This window comes from Megalobrama amblycephala, linkage group LG6, assembly GCF_018812025.1.
Source record: "Megalobrama amblycephala isolate DHTTF-2021 linkage group LG6, ASM1881202v1, whole genome shotgun sequence".
In the NCBI taxonomy this organism is placed as follows: Eukaryota; Metazoa; Chordata; class Actinopteri; order Cypriniformes; family Xenocyprididae; genus Megalobrama; species Megalobrama amblycephala.
The window spans coordinates 32,999,304-33,026,153 of NC_063049.1; the positions used below are offsets into that span (position 1 = coordinate 32,999,304).

A 26,850-nucleotide genomic window follows, 5' to 3' on the forward strand; every position below is an offset into this window, starting at 1 on the left:
AAAATTTAAATCTCTCTATTGTTTTATATGAACAAGCAGGCAGCATAATTTTTACCTCATTTATATATTTTTTGGCTTTATTTCAGTGACTTCAGTTTTTTGTTTTTTCAATAACCACGCATAAACGTTATTCCTTCAAAAACACAAACATATACATATATATTCCTCACATATTAATGTAGCCTAGTTTGTGCTGAATACAGTGTAATGACACTTTTTCCATTAATATGTTTATGAACAACTGAAAAAAAGCACAAATGTCAGGGCATGTCAAAACTTCTCCAGGGCCCCAAAAATCCTCAGACCCCTGAGGGTTAATTAAAATAATAATTCTTAATTTATCCACAATTGTGAGCTTCTAGTCTTCAATTTGAAGAAATATTAACTTCAGAAGAAAATCATAACAAAGTACTAAGTTCTAGATACTACGCTTACCAGCAGCCTCTATGCCAACTTGCACAGTCAGGAATTGACTAACAATAGGTGCTGTGTAGTCTTTAGTCTTGGTCTTGTATAAAAGCACAGGTGACAGCAGTCAGTCAACAAGCAGAATCAGCTTCAGCTTCTCCTTTGTGGAACTACTGAGGATCAGCTAGCGCAACCATGATGGGCAAGGTAAACTTCATTCCTGCTAACATTTTCAAAGTTGAATTCAACTGAAAATTACAGTAGAGGGAAAATAAAACCACTGAAACTGAAACTTTTGAATTTTCAGGTCACCTTCTACGAGGACAGGAACTTCCAGGGTCGCTCTTATGAGTGTATGGGTGACTGTGGTGACTTCTCCTCCTATATGAGCCGCTGTCACTCTTGCAGAGTGCACAGTGGATGCTGGATGATGTATGATCATCCCAACTACATGGGAAATGGGTATTTCTTCAGGAGGGGCGAGTACGCTGATTACATGTCTATGTTTGGAATGAGCAACTGCATCAGGTCCTGCCGTATGATCCCCATGGTGAGCTCTATGAATGTATTGTTTTGTAATATATACACCCAAAGCCACATCCTTTCATTTAGAACATTTCTTAATTAAATATATAATTTACATTTATCTAGAATCATAAAGCAGAAACCTGATCTAAATTTGTAGGACATAGAGGAAGATGCTAAAATCCATCAACTCAAAGCAAAAAATGATCCTTTCAGAACAGTGATTTATAAGGCACACACTACACAGTTCTTGTTAGTTGTTTACATTAGATGTTTTTTCTACCTGCTAAACTTGAAAATAATGGACTCCTCTTCCACTACAGTACAGGGGATCCTACAGAATGAGGATCTACGAGAGGGAGAACTTCATGGGTCAGATGTACGAGATGATGGATGACTGTGACAACATCATGGACCGTTACCGCATGTCTCACTGCCAGTCCTGTCATGTGATGGACGGCCACTGGCTCATGTATGAGCAGCCCAACTACAGAGGCAGGATGTGGTACTTCAGGCCTGGAGAGTACAGGAGCTTCAGCAATATGGGTGGCATGAGATTCATGAGCATGAGGCGTATCATGGACTCCTGGTACTAGAGTTTATATTAATAAAATATTTTCTCTACAACACTACACATTCTGTCTTGAAAATCATTGATGTCAATAATGTTTGCATTAGTATCCCACAAACAACACCTCATAAACAGAACTGTAAAGAAATGACTGAATTCTGTTATAATATAGTAAGATAGCAATCTAACTTATGTACTGTAAATATGAGGGATGCAAGCTCTCAAATGACAAGGTCCAGTCAAACATGAAACCCTGTTCATAACTGTGAAACACATATTGCATTAAAATAGCTTGTTCCTCATAGCCGGTGAAATACAAATGCTTATGTTTTATTACAATTTATCAGAAATATAATACTCAAAATGCAGTCCTTAAATGTCCATATGTCAGAATTAATGGGATAGTTCACCAAAAAATAATTTACTCATCCTCATGTTATTTGAAATATTTATGTTTTTCTTGTGGAACACAAAAGATTATATTTAGAAAAAAAAATCCCAGTATTTGTTTTCCATACAATGAAATTCATTAGAATCCAAATGTTGTATTACTTTAGGTCCAAGTACCTAGATTAAAAAAAAGTACAGTATTTACATTTAAAGGTAAACTACAGAATTCTGGGTTTCTATCGACACCTGTAGCTGAAAGTTGCTTGTGAGGTAATGGTTGCTTGTGATTTCCATATCAATGATGTAGCTAGCTCGTCTGGCTATCACCAGACCAAGCTCAATTTAAAATTGAACATTGGTCTGGGGAGTCTGTATGTATTTTCTACTGCACAAGAGGCGTGATCAACGAGCATTATTCACGCAATTGGATAGTCCTTCAACCAATCAGATCAACTATCTGGGTGTGACGTACTTTGTAAAGCGACGCGAAAACTCTTTTGACACATTGATCAGCGGTTTGCAGAAGCAGCAATGGCATCGAGCTATTTTTGCAGGTTGTGCAAAAAAAAAAAAAATCATGAAAGTGAGTGGTATTTACACCCACTCGAGTGATTTGTTTGCTAAACTAAAGAAGTCATTCAGCATCGTCGAGAGGTTAAAAGGAATTGGACTGACAGTCGTGCTTGTCGTCGCTTCTCTATCGTCATCGTGTTATACCCACCAATAGTGAGCAAGGTGGATAAGCCAGTCTGTGATTGGTTCCCGCAAAAGTGTAACAGAAGCAGTAGAAATGAATGTACGGGTTTCCACACTGAGTTGCCAGGCGAAATCAAATCGCCGGCAGATCGGGCTGGGTTTACCCAGTCTAGCAGCTAGAAACAACAAGAGTAACTTATATTAAAAAATAATGCCCACAAAACACATATTTGAAAAAATATAATCTGAGCAAGTACCATATCTACTGCCATAGCCAGACCTCCTTTTCTTTTTTTAATGAACAGAAGCATATAAGGACTAATTATGTAAGTCCGAAATTTCCTGCCAATTCAAACCAGACAGCTCTTAATATAAATATTTTTTATATGTTTACTGTAGTGATTTAGGGCACGGAATTACCATTGTGTATGAAATGTGCTATATAAATAAACTTGTCTTGCCTAATTAGTTCATTTAAAAAAACAAAAAAACATTACTGTTTAAAGGGGTGGTACACTGTTGTTTTTTTTTTTTTTTTTAGGCTTGATTGTGTTTATGGGCCGCAGTTTAACAGTCTTAATGCTTTGTTTTTAAAAAAACAGTGTATTTTTCATATATTTTACCTTTATTCTACACCGCTATTTCCCTTCTCCTAAAACACTCTGTTGAGTTCCTGGTTCTATGAAGCCCCTCCCTCAGAAATACGCAATGGATTGAGATTGGTTAGCTGGCCCTGTGTATTGTGATTCGCTGTCCAGAATACATTGTCACGATTCACGTTGTCCGGAAACGCCAGGCCCCTTACCATTACGGGCAAACGTTGCATGTGCTTTGGTCAAAATCCAGTCTTTGCTTTAGTGGAAATGTAAATAATGGCGTCAATATTGCCGTATCAATTTGAGCCTGAATCAGACCCAGACTGCAGCAATGATGAAGAGGGTCAAGCAGAACCTCTGCAAGCACAGCTTTTGATGGACGTTTATGAAGTATTTTTGTTTGTGTTTGTGTCAAAGTGTTTAGATATGCTGTCACTTGTAAATGTTACTGCTGCCCCATAGTGTTCTGATTAAAGCTTTACTGTAGCTCAATACATGACTGAGTAGTAGCATTTTTTAAACGGCATTGTTTAATTTCTAGCATGAAGAGCATGTGGGTAAACACAACATAGAAGCCGTAATGAAACAATGCTGAACACTGATATCTGAAACGCCAACAAACACCAACAGAAGTTCGCTGGTGTGATTACATAGACGTTTGTTGGTGTTTGTAGGCATTTGTTGGAGAAGTATGAAACAGAATTTAGCTAACTGGCTAACTAAGCAAAACCGTGTTGGTCTTTGTTTACATCCCAGAAACTATATAACTTTATAAAAAAAAAAAAAACATACTTACAGTTGGGGCTCATAAACTTGTATGCACACAACATGGCCTCGCCCATTTTTTTGCATGTTCCCGGGGGCAGTGTTTATGTTAATTGCAGAGTTTATGATGTCACCAACCCGGGAAGAAGTTTGTTGTAGTCCAAACTGGTCGTTTTTGTAGGCATTAAACTGCCATAACTTAAAAAAGACAATATCTCGCAATTGCATTGAAATATTTGCATTGAACTTTCAGCGTTGTAACTGCTCAAGCAGCAACATTACACACTAACTAAAGTTAAAAAAGTGAAATCGCATTGAACCACCCCTTTAATGTTTAGTTTCATATACTTAAACATTTAGTGTTGGATTGCAATTTTCACTCAAAACTGATGGAGTATTTTAAGTTGTTTCCACTGTTATCAGGAAAAAATGCAAGTGATAATAAGTGACCTAATAATAGCAGGCTAGGCTAATGTTAGAGCGATGGATGTCGACGGATGACAGGGGAACGTTTGGATTTCCTGCCCAACATACAGATGGTACTCAACCAGAATGCGTTTTTTTTTCACTGCGGCATTTCTGCTTTTGACTGTTATAACCATAGATTTTCATATGTTATGGAGTGGACGTATCACAGCTCGTTTTGGCAAATAGCAGTCAACTGTGCCATGTGGAGATTACCAAAAAAACACTATCAATACCATCAATAAGATTTTTAAAAATCACATTCACATAAGCAAATGTATTAATCAATGCATTTGCTGTTTAGAACGAATTCAAAAAGAAAAGTGAATGTCAATATTGTGTTTACTTTTACATGGACTGCGCTTTATAATGCAGTACTAACACCCCATATTTCATTAAAAAAAATCTTAATAGGCCTATGTATTGTTATTTTCTCCTTGTAATAAAATAAAAAAAAACTATAGAAATGTAAATTATTAGTTAATGCACTGTGAAGTAACATAAACAAACAATGAACAACTGTATTTTCATTAACGTTAACAAAGATTAGTAAATACAGTAACAAATGTATTACTATGATTGTATTACTAAGTATTACAAATGAATTATATGGTTAGTTCATGTTAGTTAATACATTAACTAATGTTTAACTAATTAACCATTGTGAAGTGTTACCATTATTTCAGTAGTGCTCAATTAAAACACAAATAAAATTGCAAAACAATTGTTAAGCATCATAATGAAGTACAATTAATAAACCCCTTTCATGTGTGTAGTTAGAATAGTGCTTCATAATTACATTTTAAACTTCAGAAAAACTAGAGTCCTGACAAATGTGAGTAGTAAGATCTAGATACTATGCTTTAGCTTGAATGGCCTCTTTTCCAACTTGCACAGTCAGGAATTGACTAACAATAGGTGCTGTGTAGTCTTTAGTCTTGGTCTAGTATAAAAGCACAGGTGACAGCAGTCAGTCAACAAGCAGAATCAGCTTCAGCTTCTCCTTTGTGGAACTACTGAGGACCAGCCAGCGCAACCATGATGGGCAAGGTAAACTTCATTCCTGCTAACATTTCCACTAACTTTAACTCCAAAATTTATTGATTTATTAATTTTCACTTTAAACCACTTAAAAGATCAACTTTGAATTTTTCAGGTCATCTTCTACGAGGACAGGAACTTCCAGGGTCGCTCTTATGAGTGTTCGGGTGACTGTGGTGACTTCTCCTCCTACCTGAGCCGCTGTCACTCTTGCAGAGTGGAGAGCGGATGCTGGATGATGTATGATCATCCCAACTACATGGGAAATGGGTATTTCTTCAGGAGGGGCGAGTACGCTGATTACATGTCTATGTTTGGAATGAGCAACTGCATCAGGTCCTGCCGTATGATCCCCATGGTGAGCTCCATAAATATTTTTATTTGTTATAAATTCTTTTTAATGAACTAAACATTCAATTTACTTTTATTTGGAAACAAAGCAGAGAGCCAATTTAAATGTTTTGGACATAGAGGAAAATGTTAAAATGTAAAAAGGTGCCAATTTCAGAGAGGTTCACTACATAGTAAACATAACTGACTTCTCTTTCCACTACAGTACAGGGGATCCTACAGAATGAGGATCTACGAGAGGGAGAACTTCATGGGTCAGATGTACGAGATGATGGATGACTGTGACAGCATCATGGACCGTTACCGCATGTCTCACTGCCAGTCCTGTCATGTGATGGACGGCCACTGGCTCATGTATGAGCAGCCCCACTACAGAGGCAGGATGTGGTACTTCAGGCCTGGAGAGTACAGGAGCTTCAGCAATATGGGTGGCATGAGATTCATGAGCATGAGGCGTATCATGGACTCTTGGTACTAGTCTTCTAGCATTTCTTAAATTGTTAATAAAATAATTTCTCTACAACACAGTCTTGAAAAATCATTAAATGCCAACAATATTTCTATGAGCAGTCTACAAAAAACACCCCATGAGCTAAACAGAAGTGTAAAATAACAAAATGTAAAAGGAGCAATTATTGCATTCTGCTGTACTATAGCAAGATCACAGTCAAGTGATTGCTGATAGTCTTTAGACCAGTGGTTCCCAACCTTTTTTACGCCCACCTCCTCTCTAAATCAACACTGTAATCGTCTTTACCTTTGTTACAGACACCGGTTTTCTTTTGCTAACTGAGAGAGTTAGTTTGCATTTTGAGCTACCGTTCAGTCTGTATTTCACAGCAGCACGATGAGAAACGGCCTGGGTTGAACTGAAACAATCACAGAATACGTACGAGAGAGGTGGTGCCATGTTTTTAATATATTTTTTAGTTTATTTAATTTATATATTCTAATGTAACGTATTAATAAAAAAATTAATGAATTATATTAATTTATTTAAATTCATTTTAAGTTATCTCGCAGCCCACCTGGAGGATCACTGAGGCCCCCTAGTGGGCCGCGGCCCACAGGTTGGGAACCACTGCTTTAGACCTATGATTCAAACTGCAAACTACAAATTGTTACAATGGTGTATAAAGTACACGACGAGGAGATATAATCAAAACAATTCTTTTACTAGGAAATCCAAATGGAGAGATCAGGAACATACAGGAACACACACCAAAGTATACATGAAAGTTACCAGACAACACATGACTGGAAACACAGGGCTTATATACATGGGATAACAAGATGGGTGATTAGACACAGCTGAATGTGATGATGAGGTGATCAGTTACCATGGTGAATGACTAGTGGCGGGAAATAGAACAACAACAAGTCCAAAACGAGTCCAAAACGTGGAGTGTATATGTAACACAAATGGCCTATCTCGGTTTTTATTTTAGACAGCAGTTGCTTTTGGCACCAGCATGCAAACTCAAGCAGGTTCGGCACGAGACTTTAGCAATGGATTTTACATAAATCAATACGATATATTAGTCACAGACAACAGCATTAAGAAAGGGTGAGATATGGAGCTGACAAAACATCCCTAACAAAAGCTGATTTTAAAGAGTTAGCTTACTCAAATATGAAAATTCCATCATCAATTACCCACCCTCATGTTGTTCTAAACCCATAAACGCTTTTGTTCTTCTTTGGAACACAAATGAAGATCGTTTAAATTAAATCTAAGTGCTTTCTGTCTCTTCATTGACAGCTTATGCATCTACCACTACCCCAGAAAGGTAGTAAAGACATCATAAAAGTAATTCATGTGACTCCAGTGGTTTAATCTAAATTAATGCGCGTTCACTAGAGCACCACAAAGCGTGTTGTGTTGACACGAGAGCAGACATTGTTGCGTGAACGTGCAATGGAGATTAATATTTTGTAAATAAAGTGGTAAATTATTTTAAAAAGGAGGTTTGAATGTGGCTTGTGAAAATTGTGTTTATTTTCTTACCTGTTCAGACTACAAAAACCTAAACAGTCAGAAAGGAAAAAATCTCAAACATCTTACTTTAGTCAGTGTTACCTTGAGCCACAATCCTGATCCAATTAAATCCAATAAATAAATCATCACTCTGATATCCAATTCACAAAGTCTTTGGATTTAGGTTGAAATTTCAAATGTTTTGTTATCATGATTATTTGTGTTCCTCTACTCTCAATCAAGGCCCTCTTTTTCACGCAGTCTTAAGCCAACCACTAACAAAGATCTCAGGCACTCAAACTCCCCAGGCTGAAAATAGTTAGAGGTTGCAATGTTAACTAATGCTAAATGAAGTTTGGCTGCCTGTTTTGAAGACTTAAGTTCTTACCTGGATCACAAATTTGTGATAACTGCAGCAAAGTTTAATGCTAACCTTCAACACATTAGAGATGACTTTAGAATGTACAAGAATAATACATTGTCCAATATTAACAAAGGTATAACTTTTTACTTAAAAAAGCAATTTTTTTATATTAAAAAATATATATAATTTATTCAACTGCTGTGAGAATTAGACCATTGCACCAATCACACAGTCATATTCATAATGTTACCAAACATGGAGAAAAACATATTTCTTGATCCAAATTAAAGCATGTCTGACTCTGTCTGAGATGAAGAACAGGAACGGTGTGTGTTACATTAGCAACACATTATTAGCTGTTTGATAATGTAGTCAAGCAAGAGGCTAATCATATTAATTCATATTAATTAAAGGTGCCCTAGAACTTCTTTTTAAAAGATGTAATATAAGTCTAAGGTGTCCCCTGAATGTGTCTGTGAAGTTTCAGCTCAAAATACCCGATAGATTTCTTTTAATTAATTTTTTTAACTGCCTATTTTGGGGCATCATTAAATATGAGCTGATTTATGCTGTGCAGCCCCTTTAAATGCTGACGCTCCCCGCCCACGGAGCTCGCGCTTGCCTTAAACAGTGCTTAAACAAAGTTTACACAGCTAATATAACCCTTAAATGGATCTTTACAAAGTGTTCGTCATGCATGCGGCATGCATGCGTCGGATTATGTGAGTATTGTATACTGTTATATTGTTTACATTTGATTATGAATGAATTTGAGGCTGTGCTCCGTGGCTAACGGCTAATGCTACACCGTTGGAGAGATTTATAAAGAATGAAGTTGTGTTTATGAATTATACAGACTGCAAGTGTTTAAAAATGAAAATAGTGACGGCTCTTGTCTCCGTGAATACAGTAAGAAACGATGGTAACTTTAACCACATTTATCAGTACATTAGCAACATGCTAACGAAACATTTAGAAAGACAGTTTACAAATATCACTAAAAATATCATGATATCATGGATCATGTCAGTTATTATCGCTCGATCTGCCATTTTTCGATATTGTTCTTGCTTGCTTACCTAGTCTGATGATTCAGCTCTGCACAGATCCAGACGTTAATACTGGCTGCCCTTGTCTAATGCTTTTCATAATGTTGGGAACATGGGCTGTCATATGCAAATATTGGGATGTACACCCCGACTGTTACGTAACAGTCGGTGTTATGTTGAGATTCGCCTGTTCTTCGGAGGTCTTTTAAACAAATGAGATTTATATAAGAAGGAGGAAACAATGGAGTTTGAGACTCACTGTATGTCATTTCCATGTACTGAACTCTTGTTATTTAACTATGCCAAGATAAATTCAATTTTTCATTCGAGGGCACCTTTAATAACAGAAGTGTCGCAAGGGCTGTGCCAAGTGTGCGAGCGCATAGGGGCTCGCGCCAAAGTAAAGTGACAGCTGACTTGAAGTAAAGCCAATAAAGTTCATGTTTTTTTCCTTCGTAATATTTTAATACTATAAAACATAGCTAAAACAATACTGCTCTGAGCGTGTGCGTGTGACCGTGATTCATGTGCATATTCAGTCAGTGTGGAATTGCACATCAAGTTCTGAGAGAGCTATTCAGTCCATTATGAATTCTGATTTTGGCCGCCTCTGGAATGGATCAAACCATAGATATTAGCCTACCTGATAAGTTCAAGTAAATACACTGGAAATCCGTGCTCATTCAAGGATGTGCATTTATTTCATGTACGGAGAAGGCACGGGCGCCTGCAGGATTTCATCTGAATGTTTTATTTAAATCTGAATTCCAAAAAGCAACGAAATTGTCAAACATCCATTTAGCGCATGTTCACAGAGGAAAATGGCTGCTTGTTCTCTTGATACTGTCTGTTTTACTGAGAAATCACTTCAGGTGATTCAGTGAGAGAGCAGTCCAAAGAAATGCAAGTGGATTCAGACCGTTTTGCAAAGGCGTTTTACCAATTCATAATTTAAAACACAATTTAAGCGTCAGAAATTAAACTGAATATACAAAGCGAAGCAAGCTTTTTTCTTAAATATCCACAACACAAACAACAAATTTCTCATCACTATAGCAACAGCAGACTCTCCAAGCTGGCGTGAGCGAGTGGAGACGGGGCTAATTTGCATATTCATTGATCCATGTATATTAAATGAGGCAAGGTTGTAGAGTTACATTCAAGCTATTTTAAAGGTCCCGTTTTTCGTGTTTTTTTGAAGCTATGATTGTGTTTATAGTGTGCAATATAACATGTGTTCATGTTTCGCGCGTAAAAAAACACAGTATTTTTCACATAATTTACTTATCTGTATACCGCTGTTTCCACTGTCATAAACTGTCATAAGTCCCTCATTCAGAAATACGTGACGAGTTCTGATTGTGCCAGCGGTTCCTGTGTTGTGATTCGACAGCAGTTTAGCGCATCTTGCCTGGAAAGGTCACGCCTCTTACCATAATGTGGAGATGCACGCGCTCAGTGTTATTGTAAACATGTCTTTAATTTTACCCTATCAATTTGAGCCGGAATCAGACCCGGTGATTGGACTGCGGGATGAAAATAACAGCGTTTCGACGACATGGCGACAAACACACTCTACAAACGCAACTCTTGTGTATTCCTGTGGGCAGAGGTTAGTCAAAAAACTGTTTTAGTGACGTCATTAAAGAAGGAAGTAGAGGGATGTAGTCCAAACCGGCCGTTCGATGTAGGCGACTTCTGTTAAATAAAATATCTCGCTTGGCATTGAACTTTGAGCTTTAACATTTTACAGATTTTATTTATACTCTAACAACAACATTACACACTAACTAAAGTTTGAAACATGGGATCACGAAGAACGGGACCTTTAAGGCATGAAGAAATTTTTTTCACTTGAATTTTTGGTCCCACTTTATATTAAGTGGCTTTGTAAGCTATGTACTTACATTTAAATTAATCATTTGATACAATGCACTTATTGTATACATACATGTTTTTACATTGTACTTATATTTTAAAAACACCTGCATGTAATTACATCTGTAATTAATTTCTGTAAGTACACTTATAATTACACTGTTAACCCATCGCTTACACCTTACCCCTACCCTTAAACCTACCCATACCACCAAAGATGTCCCTAACCTTACCTGTATCCTACCTCAATAGCAGCAAAAGTGTTTTGCATATCAATATGAACCCAATAAGTACATTGTACTTATTTTTTGATGTAAGTACATAGTAGTTAAGGCCACTTAATATAAAGTGGGACCTAATTTTTTTTTAAATATATAATTTTGGTGATCAAAGATGAGTTGTAAGAGATAAAATAATTGACTACAGGGGGACTTTAAGAGATATCAGTGGTCCATAAAGCAACATGTTCATGGTCAAAGCAACAGCATTCCGCTCCGTTTCGTGCACAGTATTGTCCGCTCAGTATGGTGAATGTGATTTCACCAAGGACAAAATGTTCCTGGATCAACATCTTTGTTGGTCCTTGTTGTGGAAATTTTAATTTTTCATATGATTTTCATATGATCATATGAAATATAATGCTTATGGAACATGATATGATGTTAGAAATAGAAAGATCAAGATATGGTATGGGAACATGCAAAATGTATGTTAAAAACATGTCTGTGCTAACAATGTGTGGAAAGTTACAGCTGCTAAGAGATGTTCCTAATATGGTAAAAGGACAGAGGCTTCAGCCTTGGAGGTTAGAGATATAAAAGTGAGGGGAAGCTTTCGTTCCTTGTCTTACACTCTGCAGCTACTTGTGTTTCTGTTGACTGTCTGACCTTTCTTGCAAGAAATAAAACTTTCGAAAGACAATTGGATGTGTTTATCTCTTATGCAGTATAGAGTCGGGTTGATTTTTTGCCACAACAGTCCTGGAACAACATTCCAATCAAATCAGATTTGAAGGACAAGTTTGCAGTCTATGTCAAGTTTAGGCTTACAACCAGGGGTATATGCTTCTATATCAGTGTTGTTCATTTCCCTCTGATTTTAGGGATAAGTTATGGGTAGGGATAGGTTTAGGGGTAGAGGGATATGACAAAATTTTCAGACAAGAATGTTGTTCCAGGTTCGACAAAACATGTCGATCCAGGAACATGTCTTACTTGGCAAAATCACGGTGACCTTCAAGGGATACTCAACGCGTTCGACACCTGTTTATTACTCCAACAAACATCAGAGGGCAGCACTGAATTGCGTCATTTACAGGGCATTCACTCAGAGGGATAAAAGAAGAAAAGTAGCCAATCCAGCATTGCATGAAAAGTTTAAAACAAGAACCAAAAATGACTAGAGAAGGATATTCTGCTTTGTTTACCATTTTCTATCCCTCTTTACACATTCGTCTTCCACAATTTGCCAAGTACATCACAACTTTGCGTATTGCAAAATTACTTTGCATATCTATCTCAAAATTCACCTTGCGCATGTGCTGTTGTATGTGCAGCTGAAGTATTGGGCTTAATGAGTGAAACATTTGCTTGCCACGGATCAGACAAGTAGTAGTGTAAGTTCAAGACCAGGTTGTAATGCATTTTAAAATTAAAATCTACAAGACATAACAAGATAACCAAAAAGCTTACAAGCAGTATATATATATATATATATATATATTCATAAATACTGTATGAGTTTATGATATATTTTAAATGAATATGTATATATATGTGAATAATGAATGAAATGAATATATATATATATATATTATTCATGAAAATGAAAATTTTGTCGAAATTTATTTGAACTATAAGGTTCTTTAAATCATTGTTTTTCAGACATGTTATGTTTAGGATGGTTTAGTTTTACTATAACCCCCACCCCAATAATTATAAATGGCTAAATTGTCCCCCCTTAATATTTGATATTCTTTTGACGCTGCTCTGCTGAACTCCATTACACACTGCTCTGTTTGTTGTTAGAATGACAATAAGTTTTACATGTCACATGTTTAGGCTGTATACCATCAGCGTTTTGAATTGAAAATATTCTATTATTTAAATGATTCATGTAAATCATAACTGAATGTGACAAGACAAGAAACATTTTGCTTTTTTTTTTTTTTTTTTTACATATTAGACATATGAATAAGAGTGAGTGTGCTTATTTAAACAAAATATATATTATTTGCAAATTGTTTACTTTATAACAACAGATCTGAAACTTTTACCTTTCTTTTTTTTCTTTATTTCCTTAAATTCCTTTTAATCATTTACTTATTTAATTCCTTTAAATAAAAAGACCATGTAATAACTCAATAACATCCCCCCACTCCATACAAAATAAATAAATAAATAAATAAATAAAATAAAATTAAAAAAAAGGAAAAAAAGAAGAAAAAAAACTTTGGTCACCCCAATGTTCAAGATATGGTTACGGCCTTATTTATAAACATTGACCTATACCCTATTCATTTTATTTTTGCAGGTCTTACATTTTTTTAAAAAAAGCCTGAAATTTGAAAAACCCTGACCATACCCTAAAAAACTTCTACATGCCAAGCTTTAGCTAGAATAAGTTCTTTTTGATTTTGCACAGTCAGGAACTGACTAACAATAGGTGCTGTGTAGTCTTTAGTCTTGGTCTAGTATAAAGGTACGGGTGACAGCAGTCAGCCAACAAGCAGAATCAGCTTCAGCTTCTCCTTTGTGGAACTACTGAGGACCAACCAGTGCAACCATGATGGGCAAGGTAAACTTCATTTCAGCTAACATTTTCAAAGTTTAATTAAAAAAATCAAAATCACTGAAAGTTTATTCATTTCAGGTCATCTTCTACGAGGACAGGAACTTCCAGGGTCGCTCTTATGAGTGTATGGGTGACTGTGGTGACTTCTCCTCCTACCTGAGCCGCTGTCACTCTTGCAGAGTGGAGAGCGGATGCTGGATGATGTATGATCATCCCAACTACATGGGAAATGGGTATTTCTTCAGGAGGGGCGAGTACGCTGATTACATGTCTATGTTTGGAATGAGCAACTGGATCAGGTCCTGCCGTATGATCCCCATGGTGAGCTCAAAAGTAAAACTTATTTAAACTTGTGATATGTTAAATCCTGTATCGAGAATATCCTTTCAAAATGGTAATCCACATTACTAACTTCTTCTAAATTTAGTTTTACTTTTCCTATTGCTTCTGATAAACTTTCTAAATAATGCTAAAAATAACAATTGACTTCTCTTCCATTACAGTACAGGGGATCCTACAGAATGAGGATCTACGAGAGGGAGAACTTCATGGGTCAGATGTACGAGATGATGGATGACTGTGACAGCATCATGGACCGTTACCACATGTCTCACTGCCAGTCCTGTCATGTGATGGACGGCCACTGGCTCATGTATGAGCAGCCCCACTACAGAGGCAGGATGTGGTACTTCAGGCCTGGAGAGTACAGGAGCTTCAGCAATATGGGTGGCATGAGATTCATGAGCATGAGGCGTATCATGGATTCCTGGTATTAGTGTTTCAATAAAATTATTTCTCTACAACACTAAACACTGTGCCTGCAAAATCCTTACTGTCCCTAATATTTGCATGTCTAATCAATCACAAAAAAACAAAAACAAAAATCTAATGAATTAAAATAAAACAAAATTAAGGTTCATGAGACTAGAACAGTGGATTCTTTTTCAAATACAGCCAGTTTTACATGAGGAAGGCTAAAATGGTTTCAAAATTTTTTTTTTTTTTGTAACAAAAAAATGCTATTTAAAACCTGACATCCTCACAGAGGAAGTGCAAAAGTCTGGAAAGCAGGGCAAGCTGTTGGATTTAGGGCCCAAGGCATCATGAAAATAGGCTTCAACAGTGTAAAAAAAATAATTACAAAAATACAGCATATATAAATAGTGATTTCAGTGTAGAAAATATTCTATGCAAGTTCAGACAGATTTGTTTAAAAAATAAGATGATCACCTGATTCAAATACCATGTGGCTGTTTTTTTTTTTTTTTTTTTTTTTTTTTAAACTAGAACTCTTTGCAGTAGATAGGGAAAGTCATTTTCACTGCATACAAGGGTCTATTTCATGCTTTTAAGAGCCATCCAAATAAAACAATAATGGGTAAAACATTTACTATAAAGCAAAATTACAAATTATATGTTGCTGGCAAAAATCTTATTTTGTCAGAATACAGTGGTGCCCCTGGCTATACGGAGAATAAGCACACATACCCTGACTTCAACAGCGTTTCAAAGAGAACTCTGTAATGTGATTTCTACATCATGTACAGTATATCACTAATCATGAATGTTAATAAATAATACAGTGTTTACACAGAATTGAACTGTGTTGAGCTGAGTAAGCAAAGAGGTCATTTACATAGAACACTTTTTTGCTTTTAAAAAACGTGACATACAGTGCAGCGCAAGAATAGGAAAACACACAAGATTTAACGGTCCCACTTTATATTAAGTGGCCTTAACTACTATGTACTTACATTTAAATTAATGATTTGATACAATTCACTTATTGTGTACATACATGTTTTTACATTGTACTTATATTTGAAAAACACCTGCATGTAATTACACCTGTAATTAATTTCTGTAATTACATTTATAATTACACTGTTGACCCATCCCTTACACCTAACCCCTACCCTTAAACCTACCCATACCACTAAAGCTTTCCCTAACCTTACCCTTATCCACCTCAATAGCAGCAAACGTGTTTTGCAATTCAATATGAACCCAATAAGTACATTGTACTTATTTTTTGATGTAAGTACATAGTAGTTAAGGCCACTTAATATAAAGTGGGACCGATTGAACAAACTTGATTCAAAGACCCGATGAGGTAATAAAACTATTCAGTGAAATTGAAAACTTAAGTCTACAGTGCTACAGTTAAATTAGGATGACTAAATATAAACTAATAGCTGCTGTGACACAGTCACCTATGATTGTTTTTTTTTTCCTTTTGTGTATGATTGATGAAAATCCTGCAGGTGCCACTGTACATGACTACTTTTGAATTATTAACAAAGAAAGAAGATTTTTGCCTAATTAATTGTGTAGTTACAGTATCTATCAACATTGTTGTTATCCATTCAGCTACAATTTTGAAGCTTTGTGCCATTTAAGCTCTGTTTGATGTTACTGATCTCTAATTGTTTAATAAACTGTGATTTAAATTTAACACTCAAGTGTCTTGAGTATTAGTACATTTAAGAATCTTCATTATGATTAAGAACAATAGGTAGTAACAACAGATTATGGTAAAAGCTCTACCTTTTAAAACTATTGCAACATCACTGGCATCAGAAAGGTCCCTAAAGGATCTAAAGATTGTTCACTTTAAATGTTTTTTCTACTGCAAATCCTGAGAACATCTTTTTTACTATGCCAAAGAGCAATGGTGAGGCTCAAGACAAGAAGCTTGAACCCAACTGCTGGATATAATGTGCTTTGAATTTGAAAACCAGAACTGGAGAGCCAAAAAGCAAACTGTTAGCCAACTGATGCAGGTAGACCGAACAATAATACATAAAGACAAAAGAAACATGATTGTTACACACAACAGCCAATAACTTAAAAAAAAAGACATCTAGAAATAATTAGGCTGTGAACCTAGAACAGACACAAAAAGAACATAACACAAGAACTCCAAAATGGAAACTTCAAAAGAAACATGATTGTGACACACAACAGCTTATAACTTAAAAAAGGACATCCAGAAATGATTAGGTTGTGAACCTAGATCAGACACAAAAAGAACGTAACACAAGAACTCCAAATGGAACCTTCAGGACTGGAATCCAGAATGAACACAATAAAATAACATTAGGGGGCAAATGAACTTCCATCAATTTACTGTACAGTTCTGTCAAATTACAGTTGGACTAAATGATGGATCCATCATGCTCCAAGTCTTGTTTTAGATTCTTTTTTCATTTTTTCATTCTAATACACAAGACAAAACAATAGGACCTCCTTGTTTATATATTTTTTTAGTGTTCGACATTTCAAATTTTTCATTTTAGCAAATAAAAACTAGATTCCTGAACATGTAAGGACTAAGATCTACATACCAAGCTTTAACTAGAAAGGCCTCTATTCCAACTTGCACAGTCAGGAACTGACTAACAATAGGTGCTGTGTAGTCTTTAGTCTTGGTCTAGTATAAAGGTACGGGTGACAGCAGTCAGACAACAAGCAGAATCAGCTTCAGCTTCTCATTTGTGGAACTACTGAGGACCAGACAGCGCAACCATGAAGGTAAACCTCATTCCAGCTCCTATTCCATACAATTTCACTCAAATATCTTTAATGTGGCATTTTCCTCACTTAAAATCATTTCTTATTTTCAGGTCACCTTTTATGAGGAAAGAAATTTCCAGGGTCGCTCTTATGATTGTACCGGCGACTGTGCTGACTTCTCCTCCTACGTGAGCAACTGCCACTCTTGCAGAGTGCACAGCGGATGCTGGATGATGTATGATCAACCCAACTACATGGGAAATCAGTATTTCTTTAGGAGGGGCGAGTACTCTGATTGTATGTCTATGTTTGGAATGAGCAACTGCATCAGGTCCTGCCGCATGATCTCTATGGTGAGCTCCATGAATCTGGTGACGTATTTATTAACTGACATTAGATAACAGTTCTAAATTCATTTTAACCATTTATTTTGAAATCAGAACGGTGAACTGTGAGAGACAGACCTAGATTGTTGTTGAAGTTAGACTTATGACTACATGTGATAATGGTTCTTCCTAACTAATTTATACATAACTGACTTCCCTTCCACTACAGTACAGGGGATCCTACAGAATGAGGATCTACGAGAGGGAGAACTTCATGGGTCAGATGTACGAGATGATGAATGACTGTGACAACATCATGGACCGTTACCGCATGTCTCACTGCCAGTCCTGTCACGTGATGGATGGCCACTGGCTCATGTATGAGCAGCCCCACTACAGAGGCAGGATGTGGTACTTCAGGCCTGGAGAGTACAGGAACTTCAGCGATATGGATGGCATGAGATTCATGAGCATGAGGCGTATCATGGACTCCTGGTACTAGTGTTCAAATGTTTCAATAAAATGGTAACTCTACAACATAAAACTGTCATTATTGCTAATATTTGCATGTGTAATCCACCAAAAAACACACAACCTCATAAGTTAGAAAGGCTTACGAGTCAGAGCCATAGCCATAGCCTAGAGGGCAGTTCTCTAACTTCGACAATCTTGGCTTGGCAAAGAGTCTTGGCTTGGTGTCTTTTTTTGCTCCCTTTTTCCTTTCTCCTCCATCATTCATATTAGAAATAGTACAGGAATGAGCCACAAATTGATCCAGACTCAAATTTACAGCAACTGTTTAAGGGCAATACCCAACATTGCACGGGAGCTAATCTAGACGTTTGCATTTAAGTGGCCATATCATGAGTAAATCTAGTCTTAATAATTTGCCATATTGTTCATATCCCTTTTGCATTTCCTTTTGCATTTTCCTCTGCCTAAATGCTACGATGCAGGGTTTTTTTTAAAAGAAGAGTTAAATACATAGTAAAATACATTAAATAACAGGGGTGTAACAGTACACAAAAATGATGGTTCAGTATGTACTTCAGTTATGAAGTCAAGGTTCACTATTAAACGGCTAATAGACAGCTATTAGATGTCTTTTAAATGCAAAATTGCTTGCTGGGGCACATATTAGTAGCAAATTAAAAGTGGTAATGTTAATATGTATTAAATATAAATTGAGTTATAGGATTCTTTCATAATACAGCTATGTCATAATTATTCAAGCCCTATTCAACATTGCGGTCTTTAAATCAGTAGTATGGTATGGGGTGGTAAGAAAAAAAATTGATGCATCACGATTCTCTCTCAAACGATTCTGGATCGATTCTGAGAATTTCGTAATCATTTTTAACTGCAGATGTGTGATGACGCTCGTGTTCTACTTGCTTCCAATTCCTCACACACCACTCGAAACTTTCATTAAATAATCTTTCATAAAGTTCAGAAAGGTTGACGTGAATTACTAGGACATTCGCGGGCTTCATTGCACAAGACATGCGCTGAGAGAAAAGTGCGCTTTGCTTGATGTCACACTTGCAGTGTGTGGTCTCGCCCGCCTGTATTTTCCTTACAAATGCAATACGAAAGCATCATTTATATTGTTTGGAATGCAAATATATAAAAAATATTAAACTCACTGACAGAAGGCTGCTTTCAATTTCAAATGCTCACATGCGCTTTGTGAAGAATGCTCGTGCATATGACTGTGTGCGACTCCATTTGAGTGGTTAAATGTACTTGCACTTCCGACAGGACAAACTACATCTTATATTTCAAAAGAGATCTGGGCATTAGTGTGAATGCAGCTTATTAGATCTCTCGCTGTCTATAATGTCATCAGTAATAATCAAACAACAATAAAGCCGAGAAAGAGAACAATCACTCACAGCTCTTGAATGGAAAATGTTCAGATACTCATAAATACTGAAAGCATTCTTTGTTTATTGCTTGTAATATGTTTTTTTTTTTTTGTTCTTTATTATTTACTTGCTCTTATGTTTTGAAGCTATTAGTTTATATATTTACAATTTTTACCATTAATTTGTAAAATTTTTTTCATTTGTAAGTATTTTAAAAAGTACTTAGAATTACCTGTGAAATAAAAAGTAGATCAAGTATCAGTTTTGGAATCAGATTGTAACTTACAGAATCGGAATGAGATTGTGAGGTACCCCTAGTATAGTAGTGTACAAAATTGTGTTAAAACACAACTAAGACTTTGGGAATAATGAAAATTAGCTTTAGTTGTGACACATGCACAAGGGCGTAAATTTGGTTTCAACTTTGGGGGGGTTGAACGTTGGTATGGTTGTATTGTATTGGGGGGGTTGTAACTGATGGATTTGAATATTGGGGGGGTTACATCCCCCCCATCCCCCCACAAACTACGCCCCTGCACATGCATAAATTTAGCCAATGCATGTTCTGAAGTTGAATAGCAAATATAGCTATGACAAAAGAGCTCTCTACAAGAAGAAGCTACAAAAAGGCTATGGCTACAAGAACATTTCCAAAACACTAAAAGTTCCTGGAGACACAGTTGGCAGTATTGTTTGTAAGCGTAAAGTTTATAGTTCCATAGCAAACCTTCCAGAGCCTAAAAGAAAAAGCACAATTTCATCAAGGGAAATCAGATATTTGATCAGAGCAGCTAAGAAAAACCCTTGATTTAGTGCCAAAGACTTGCTAGACAACCTGATGAAAGGAGGACAAAAAATGTCAGTGCAAACTATAAGAATAACACTAAACAAGCATTGACCTCATGCCCGGACACCTCGACTAACACCACTCTTGACCAAGAGAACATAAAAGGCTGACTTGAATATGATAAAATGAATTTGGCCCGTGTGAGAATGAACAGGTCTGTGGAGTTCTGGAAGAATGTTTTATGGAGTGGTGAGTTCAAACTGGTATTTTTTGGACCCATAGATCAGTAGTACCTGTATGTCTGGCACAAAAAAGGAATGACTAATGGCCAGAAGAACACCATCCTCAGGGTCAAAGATGGAGGTGGGTCAGTCTTATTGTGGGGGTGCTTTACTGCTGCAGGAAGGTGAATCTTGACAATGGATCATGTCATGGATTCTTTAAAGTATCAGGCCATTTTTTTAATCAAAGATTATGATGTCTTCAGTGCATAAACTGAAGCTTTACTGGATATTTGGACTTTCCAGCAGGCCAATAATTCCAAGTATACATCCAAAATGATCGGGATCGATCCTGAAATGTTCCTGTGTGGCCTGCTCATTCATTCATCAAGTCCCAGCCCCATAGACAAGGCTATGTAGTCTGTAGTGGAAACAGAAATGATTAATTCGCCTTTCGAGTCTTTCGGGTTCGAGTCGTTCATTCATCAAGTCACAGCTCCATAGGCACAATGCAGAAACTGAAATGATTAGTTCATCTCTCGAGTCTTCGAGTAATTATCATAATTATCAAAAGATATGTGCAATAAATATTTATGTTATGCCACTATGTCCCTTCTGACCAATCTTTTTATTACAAATATTAGATCAATATGTTCAGTATTCATATAGGAAAATCTATTTTTATACTAGCTAAAAAAACAAACAAAAAAATTAAATTAAAAAATAACTACGCACTTGTTTGTAAGGAGTGCTCATGAATTGTCACGTGAAAACAAGAACAAAGGACTCAGAACCAAAGCGATGAACTAATCATTTCTGTTTCTGCATTATTTCTGAGAGGTGCTTTAACCACATGTTATCTAACAAAATGCATCAAAGCACATTTATCTTTATGCAAAATGTAAATTTTCTCACATATTAGGCCTATATTTATCACAAATAAATTTTTTATTTATATTTTAAACTCCTTTAATAAAACAGCATGGATTTTTGACACGCACATACTTTGTTATTCGTTACCTGTCCTTTATTTGACAGATAACTACTTAGGAAAAATATAGCCTATCTGTTTGGACACTGATTAATAAATTGTTGCGTGTTTCATGAATTATATCCCTTTATTTTAGTAAAACGTGAGTCACTGAATAATTTCGCTCCCATTATTAAGGCGATTTAGCTCAATCATTGAAACTAAAAAGAATGGACGGATTAATAAAACGTCATAAAAAAACTGCAACTCCTGCAGCTGCATTTAAATGCAGGAGTGTATTCTATTCCTTAAAATATCAAATATCAAATTCAGAAACAACACATTCCAGCGGATAGATCACCTCTTATTTAACACAGACCTACGAATTTATTATCGAATTGAGATATTTCTTTCTTTTTAGGTACAATTATTCGCTGAGTTTAAGTTCATTTTTGAGACGATTCAGTTTCTCGCAGAGAGACAGCTAAAAGCGCACCCTGTTTTTATTTATTTTATTTTACTAAAGCACAAGGTTTTGTTGCTATCGTGAGCGCACACAAATAAAAGTAGACCATTTGTATTCTTGTACTAATCTGTAGGCTATCGCCAAAAATGACGGAAGGCCTGTTTTAAGTTGTTTCTGTCATGAGGAGAAAATCCATCAGAACGCGCCGGCGCTTTCGTCGACCAGAGGGATAAAAATGTAATCAATTTAGTTTCATATTTATATTTAAATATCGGGCTATAGCCTAATATAATTTTTTTAAAGATGTCACCAATGTTGATTATGAAAAGTGAATAGCATGACGGATGCGCAATGTCGGGAGACATATGCAGCGGGTCAGACATAAGTTCGACCACTTCATTAAGTTTTGTTTTATAGTAAGTCTGTCTTTAAAATGAATTTCGTTTTGTAGAAATTGTATCTTAATTTCAATCAATGTTTCATCAACCAATTGCCTATATTTAATTAGGAAGAAAACCATGAACGTCGTGTGTGGAATGGAAACGAAACCATGTTTCCGCGGCCTTTAAATAAGGCTGAAGCAATTGACGTCTTTCTGTTTTTATTAAATTTCTTAAATACGTGTCTTTATTACTTAATTAATTGATAAGATGTTTTGGTCTAACAATATATTTTAGCTGCTCTAAATTCTAAGTTAGACACAAGTTTGCGTATAGGCTAGGCTATATAAGGTTCCCTTCTAGACAAGCGCGTAAATTGCTGTTTCGGCCGCAAATTTTCAGTAATTTCGATCGGTGCATCAAATGATATAGGCCTAAACTAAATTCGTGTATTTACAGTAAAAGAATAAAGAAATAGCCCAACTCTAGACTTATTGGCTATGCTATTTACGTTTGGGCAATATAATAATAATAATAATAATAATAATAATAATATCTCAGCAAAGACCGAACATATTTATTTGTCTCGGCACACGACCGCTAACAGTAACACAGTAGCACAGCGCATCAAAGCTTGCTGTTGTCTTGGCTGCCTTACAAACGGCGATGGAAACAACAGTGAATTTTCCCCCTTTTGTGGTAATTTAGCACTAGTTTCTATGGTATTCTGCTTGCATTTTTGGGCTTCAGTTGGATGCTTTATTTTAATCTTTAGTCAACTGAGTTTAGTTCTAAAAAAAGCAAAGGCTAAATAGTAAATAATCTGCGCCGGGGCCCATCATAGGGTGGGGGCTGTCCCGTATGCCCATGATGTAATGGTAATACATCGCTTACAATGGGTTCATGTTAACTACTGTATGATTATCAGACGATTTTAATGTGTTAATGTTTCAACTATATCGTGCAATTATAGCTATGTAACAATCTGATAAACTGCAATTGTGCAGTTTGTATCCATTAACACGCTCATAAACATTACAAAAAGAAATGTCATGCCATAAGCTACACAATTACGAACAAAATAACCGTTGATATTCCAATAAGCAACATTTTGTTATTCAACAAGTGCTAGGCTATTAAGATAAAAAGTTTCTGCTGTAGAGTTTGCGCCTAATCTGACTCTCCACAATGGGCTACACAATGCATATGAATATTTTATAGGCCTATTTGTATTTTGACTGCAGTTAAGAGCAAAATGATGAGAACATGTTTAACATTGGAAGTTTAAGATTCTTTATTAAATATTCTTACTTTATGCAAAACATATAGGCATCTGTACATTGTACCTCTATAACATCATAACATAAATCATTAAATTATAGTTCAGATGAACCGTACAAACCCAGTCTTGTTTTTTGCTATTTATTTAGGCCTATTTATTTATATCAGCAGATCTGTGTTGATTCAGTTCATTTCAATAACTGCTGATGTTGCAAACTGTGGTTAAGCTGTAAAGCAGCTCGAAAGAATTGACCAAGATATGTAACATTATGGCTCCGTATTATTAGAACAATAATACAGAATATTTACTGCCATCCAATGTTCCTAAAAGACAAAGAAATAAAATAAAAATGTTAAAGAAAAACAAACAAAAACAACAAACCGTTTATATATCAATGTATAATTTGTACATTATCTTGTGTGTATAAAAAGCACTCACCCAACCTAACAGTGCTTGACAAGTTTGAGATAGGGGGAAGGGCGCTTTGTTTAAAATGTTTGTCACCAAAGCCATTAATCCAGAGGGCGGGAGACTCAAAATATTAGCCTAAGCTATGCGCGTGACAGACCTTTTTGCAATCTTGGTGCTTTTTGTTAATTTTAACATCCTGATCTGATCATATGAAATAAGCTGACGAAATACACAATTGTTAGACTCTGTTATGAGTATTTGCAGTAAGTTTCTTTATTTGTTTGTATTATGGAGATTTGCAGTGTTTCGCAGTGTTTCACGCTCCACTCCAGAAGTTCCGAATGGGATCAACCAGGGACGTGCACAGGGGGGTTGCTCAGGTTGCCCGGGCAACTGCCCATATGCCCTTCTCGACTCACGTTGCCCTTCCGAGGTGGAAAAAAATAAATAAAAAAATCGTACAATGGATGCAGAATTTCACGTAGGCCTAGATAAAAAAAAAAATCGCAAAGCCTCATTCACTTCCATATTCGGGCACCCGTCCGAAAGTGAAAGTCAGTATAGGGGAAGGGCAAACTCTGTTTACGTGGCTGCAGCGCTGCACGCGACCGGCACCTGAGCTGAGCCTGCATGAGCGGCACTAGAAGGAGATTGTCGCGGTTGTCGGGTGAGACGACTTAACGTTGTCGGAAAGGTGAGTAAGGTTATAATCGTTAACGAAAACGAACGAAAAAACGAAAACTAGGTGGGGAAAAAAAATCGTCGTTAACTGAAATGAAAATAAAAACGAGGCATTACAAAAAAAACGATAACTAACCAAAACTGTAATGTGTGTTTGGCAAAACTAACTAAAATAAAATAAAATTATAGATTAAATGTCCTTAGTTTTCGTCTTTGTCAATGTCTTTCAAACGTTCAGCTGCATTTCATTTCCCTGCGTCTCTCACTTACGCGTCTCTCTCACATACTCGCGCGCGCACAGCCCCTCCCCTCCGTGCACACCGCGCCTCCATGAGAACGAGTGTTGGAAGCAAGTTCGCGAAAGGTTGGTATCTCGTGAAAACCTTTACACAATCACACATTAAAAAGTGGTATAAAAATATTTTTAATTCTGAATATAATTGTGTCAGTGTGTTAATGTCGACCTGAGAAGCGATTGCTACTTTAGAAAGTTAACTAGACGCAAGTTTGAGGTAAAATGCACTTGGGTTGTCGATGTCAAAACACTATTTAAGCCGTGATTCAAGTAAGGAATAATTGACGACGGGCCGTTGAATTATTAGAGGGGGGGTTAGGGGAGTGGTTGGTAGGGGAGTGCCCTTTTTTTAGGTCAGAGCAACTGCCCCTCAAAATTCCTGTGCACGTCCCTGGGATCAACCCTCCCCCGCGCGTTTGCCAGCGTCTGCTGCTGCCGAGCAGAGTATGTGCGAAGTTTTGACTGGAGCGAGGAGGGATTTTGTAAAAGTCGGAGCGTCGTGGGTTTTTTTTGGTTTTTTTTGTTTGTTTGTTTTTTTTGTGTTTATTTTTTAAAATCTGCAAGAAATATTATGAGTTTGGCGTGTGGTAGGAAAAAAAGTTTGCACAATAAGCCACTACGCAAATGTGTGTCTAAGTAGACCAGCTAAAATATTGTTCGACCAAAAACATCTTATCAATTATTTAAGTAATAAAGACATGTAATAAAGTAATAAATAAATTTAATTAAAACAGAAAGACGTCTATTGCTTCAGCCTTATTCAAAGGCCGCGGAAACATGGTTTCGTTTCCATTCCACACCCGACGTTCTTGGTTTTCTTCCTATTTATTAAATATAAGCAATTGGTTGATGAAACATTGATTGAAATTAAGATACAATTTCTACAAAACGAAATTCACTTTAAAGAAAGACTATAAAACAAAACTTAATGAAGTGGTCAAACTTATGTCTAACCCGCTGCATTTGTCTCCCGACATTGCGCATCCGTCATGCTATGCCCTTTTCATAATGAACATAGGTGGAATTCATTTAATAGCCCAATATTTAAATATAAATATGAAACTAAATTGGTTACATTTTTATCCCTCTGGCCGACGAAAGCGCCGGCGCGTTCTGATGGATTTTCTCCTCATGACAACTGAAACAAAAACAGGCCTTCCGTCATTTTTGGCGATAGCCTACTACGAATGGTCTTTTATTTGTGTACGCTCACAATAACAACAAAACCTTGTACTTTTGAATAATAAAATAAAATAAAAAACAGGGTGCGCTTTCAGCTGTCTCTCTGCGAGAATCTGAAACGTCTCAAAAGTGAACTTAAACTCAGCGAATAATTGTACCTCCGCATATGGAACTTGAATGTTTTTTTTTTTTTTTTTTTTTTTTTTGCTAAGAGCAAACCAGAATGAAAATATTACATTTATAATCCGTGTGTGTGTGCTCCTAATATATATATATATATATATATATATATATATATATATATATATATATATATATATATATATGCCTAATGACTGTTTAATGACAATAGGATGCAGTAAGACTTTGTGTAAAGGTCTTTCTTTTAATTTTTGATGCATAGAGTAGCCTAAGACTATCCCACGTTTTGAAATTAACTCTCACTTTAAAATTTCTAATGGTTTTTAAGGATGTTAAAAGGTTAAATTATAATGTTATTGTTGTTTTACTTCGTCCTTTCATCTCCGTTTACAAACCGACATTTTATTATTACAGTCACTTTCCAATCCGTCCCTTTGCGCCACCTGGCGGTAGT

At 36.2% G+C, this 26,850-nt stretch overlaps 4 protein-coding genes across 4 annotated transcripts; all 4 read left to right on the forward strand.

Moving 5' to 3' along the window:
- Positions 1-533: 533 nt before the first annotated feature.
- On the forward strand, positions 534-1,565 carry LOC125270485 (gamma-crystallin M2-like). The gene is made up of 3 exons (XM_048194136.1): positions 534-615; positions 716-958; positions 1,257-1,565. The coding sequence occupies exons 1-3, from the start codon at positions 604-606 to the stop codon at positions 1,527-1,529; spliced, it is 528 nt and encodes a 175-aa protein (XP_048050093.1). The 5' UTR covers positions 534-603; the 3' UTR covers positions 1,530-1,565.
- Positions 1,566-5,323: 3,758 nt separating this feature from the next.
- LOC125270484 (gamma-crystallin M2-like) lies at positions 5,324-6,331 on the forward strand. The gene is made up of 3 exons (XM_048194135.1): positions 5,324-5,466; positions 5,573-5,815; positions 6,014-6,331. Exons 1-3 carry the CDS (start codon positions 5,455-5,457, stop codon positions 6,284-6,286), a joined length of 528 nt encoding a protein of 175 aa, XP_048050092.1. The 5' UTR covers positions 5,324-5,454; the 3' UTR covers positions 6,287-6,331.
- A 7,409-nt stretch (positions 6,332-13,740) lies between these two features.
- On the forward strand, positions 13,741-14,680 carry LOC125270486 (gamma-crystallin M2-like). Its single transcript, XM_048194138.1, has 3 exons — positions 13,741-13,873; positions 13,949-14,191; positions 14,374-14,680. The coding sequence occupies exons 1-3, from the start codon at positions 13,862-13,864 to the stop codon at positions 14,644-14,646; spliced, it is 528 nt and encodes a 175-aa protein (XP_048050095.1). The 5' UTR covers positions 13,741-13,861; the 3' UTR covers positions 14,647-14,680.
- Positions 14,681-17,308: 2,628 nt separating this feature from the next.
- On the forward strand, positions 17,309-18,246 carry LOC125270497 (gamma-crystallin M2-like). The gene is made up of 3 exons (XM_048194150.1): positions 17,309-17,404; positions 17,497-17,739; positions 17,942-18,246. The coding sequence occupies exons 1-3, from the start codon at positions 17,399-17,401 to the stop codon at positions 18,212-18,214; spliced, it is 522 nt and encodes a 173-aa protein (XP_048050107.1). The 5' UTR covers positions 17,309-17,398; the 3' UTR covers positions 18,215-18,246.
- The last annotated feature ends 8,604 nt before the right edge of the window (positions 18,247-26,850 follow it).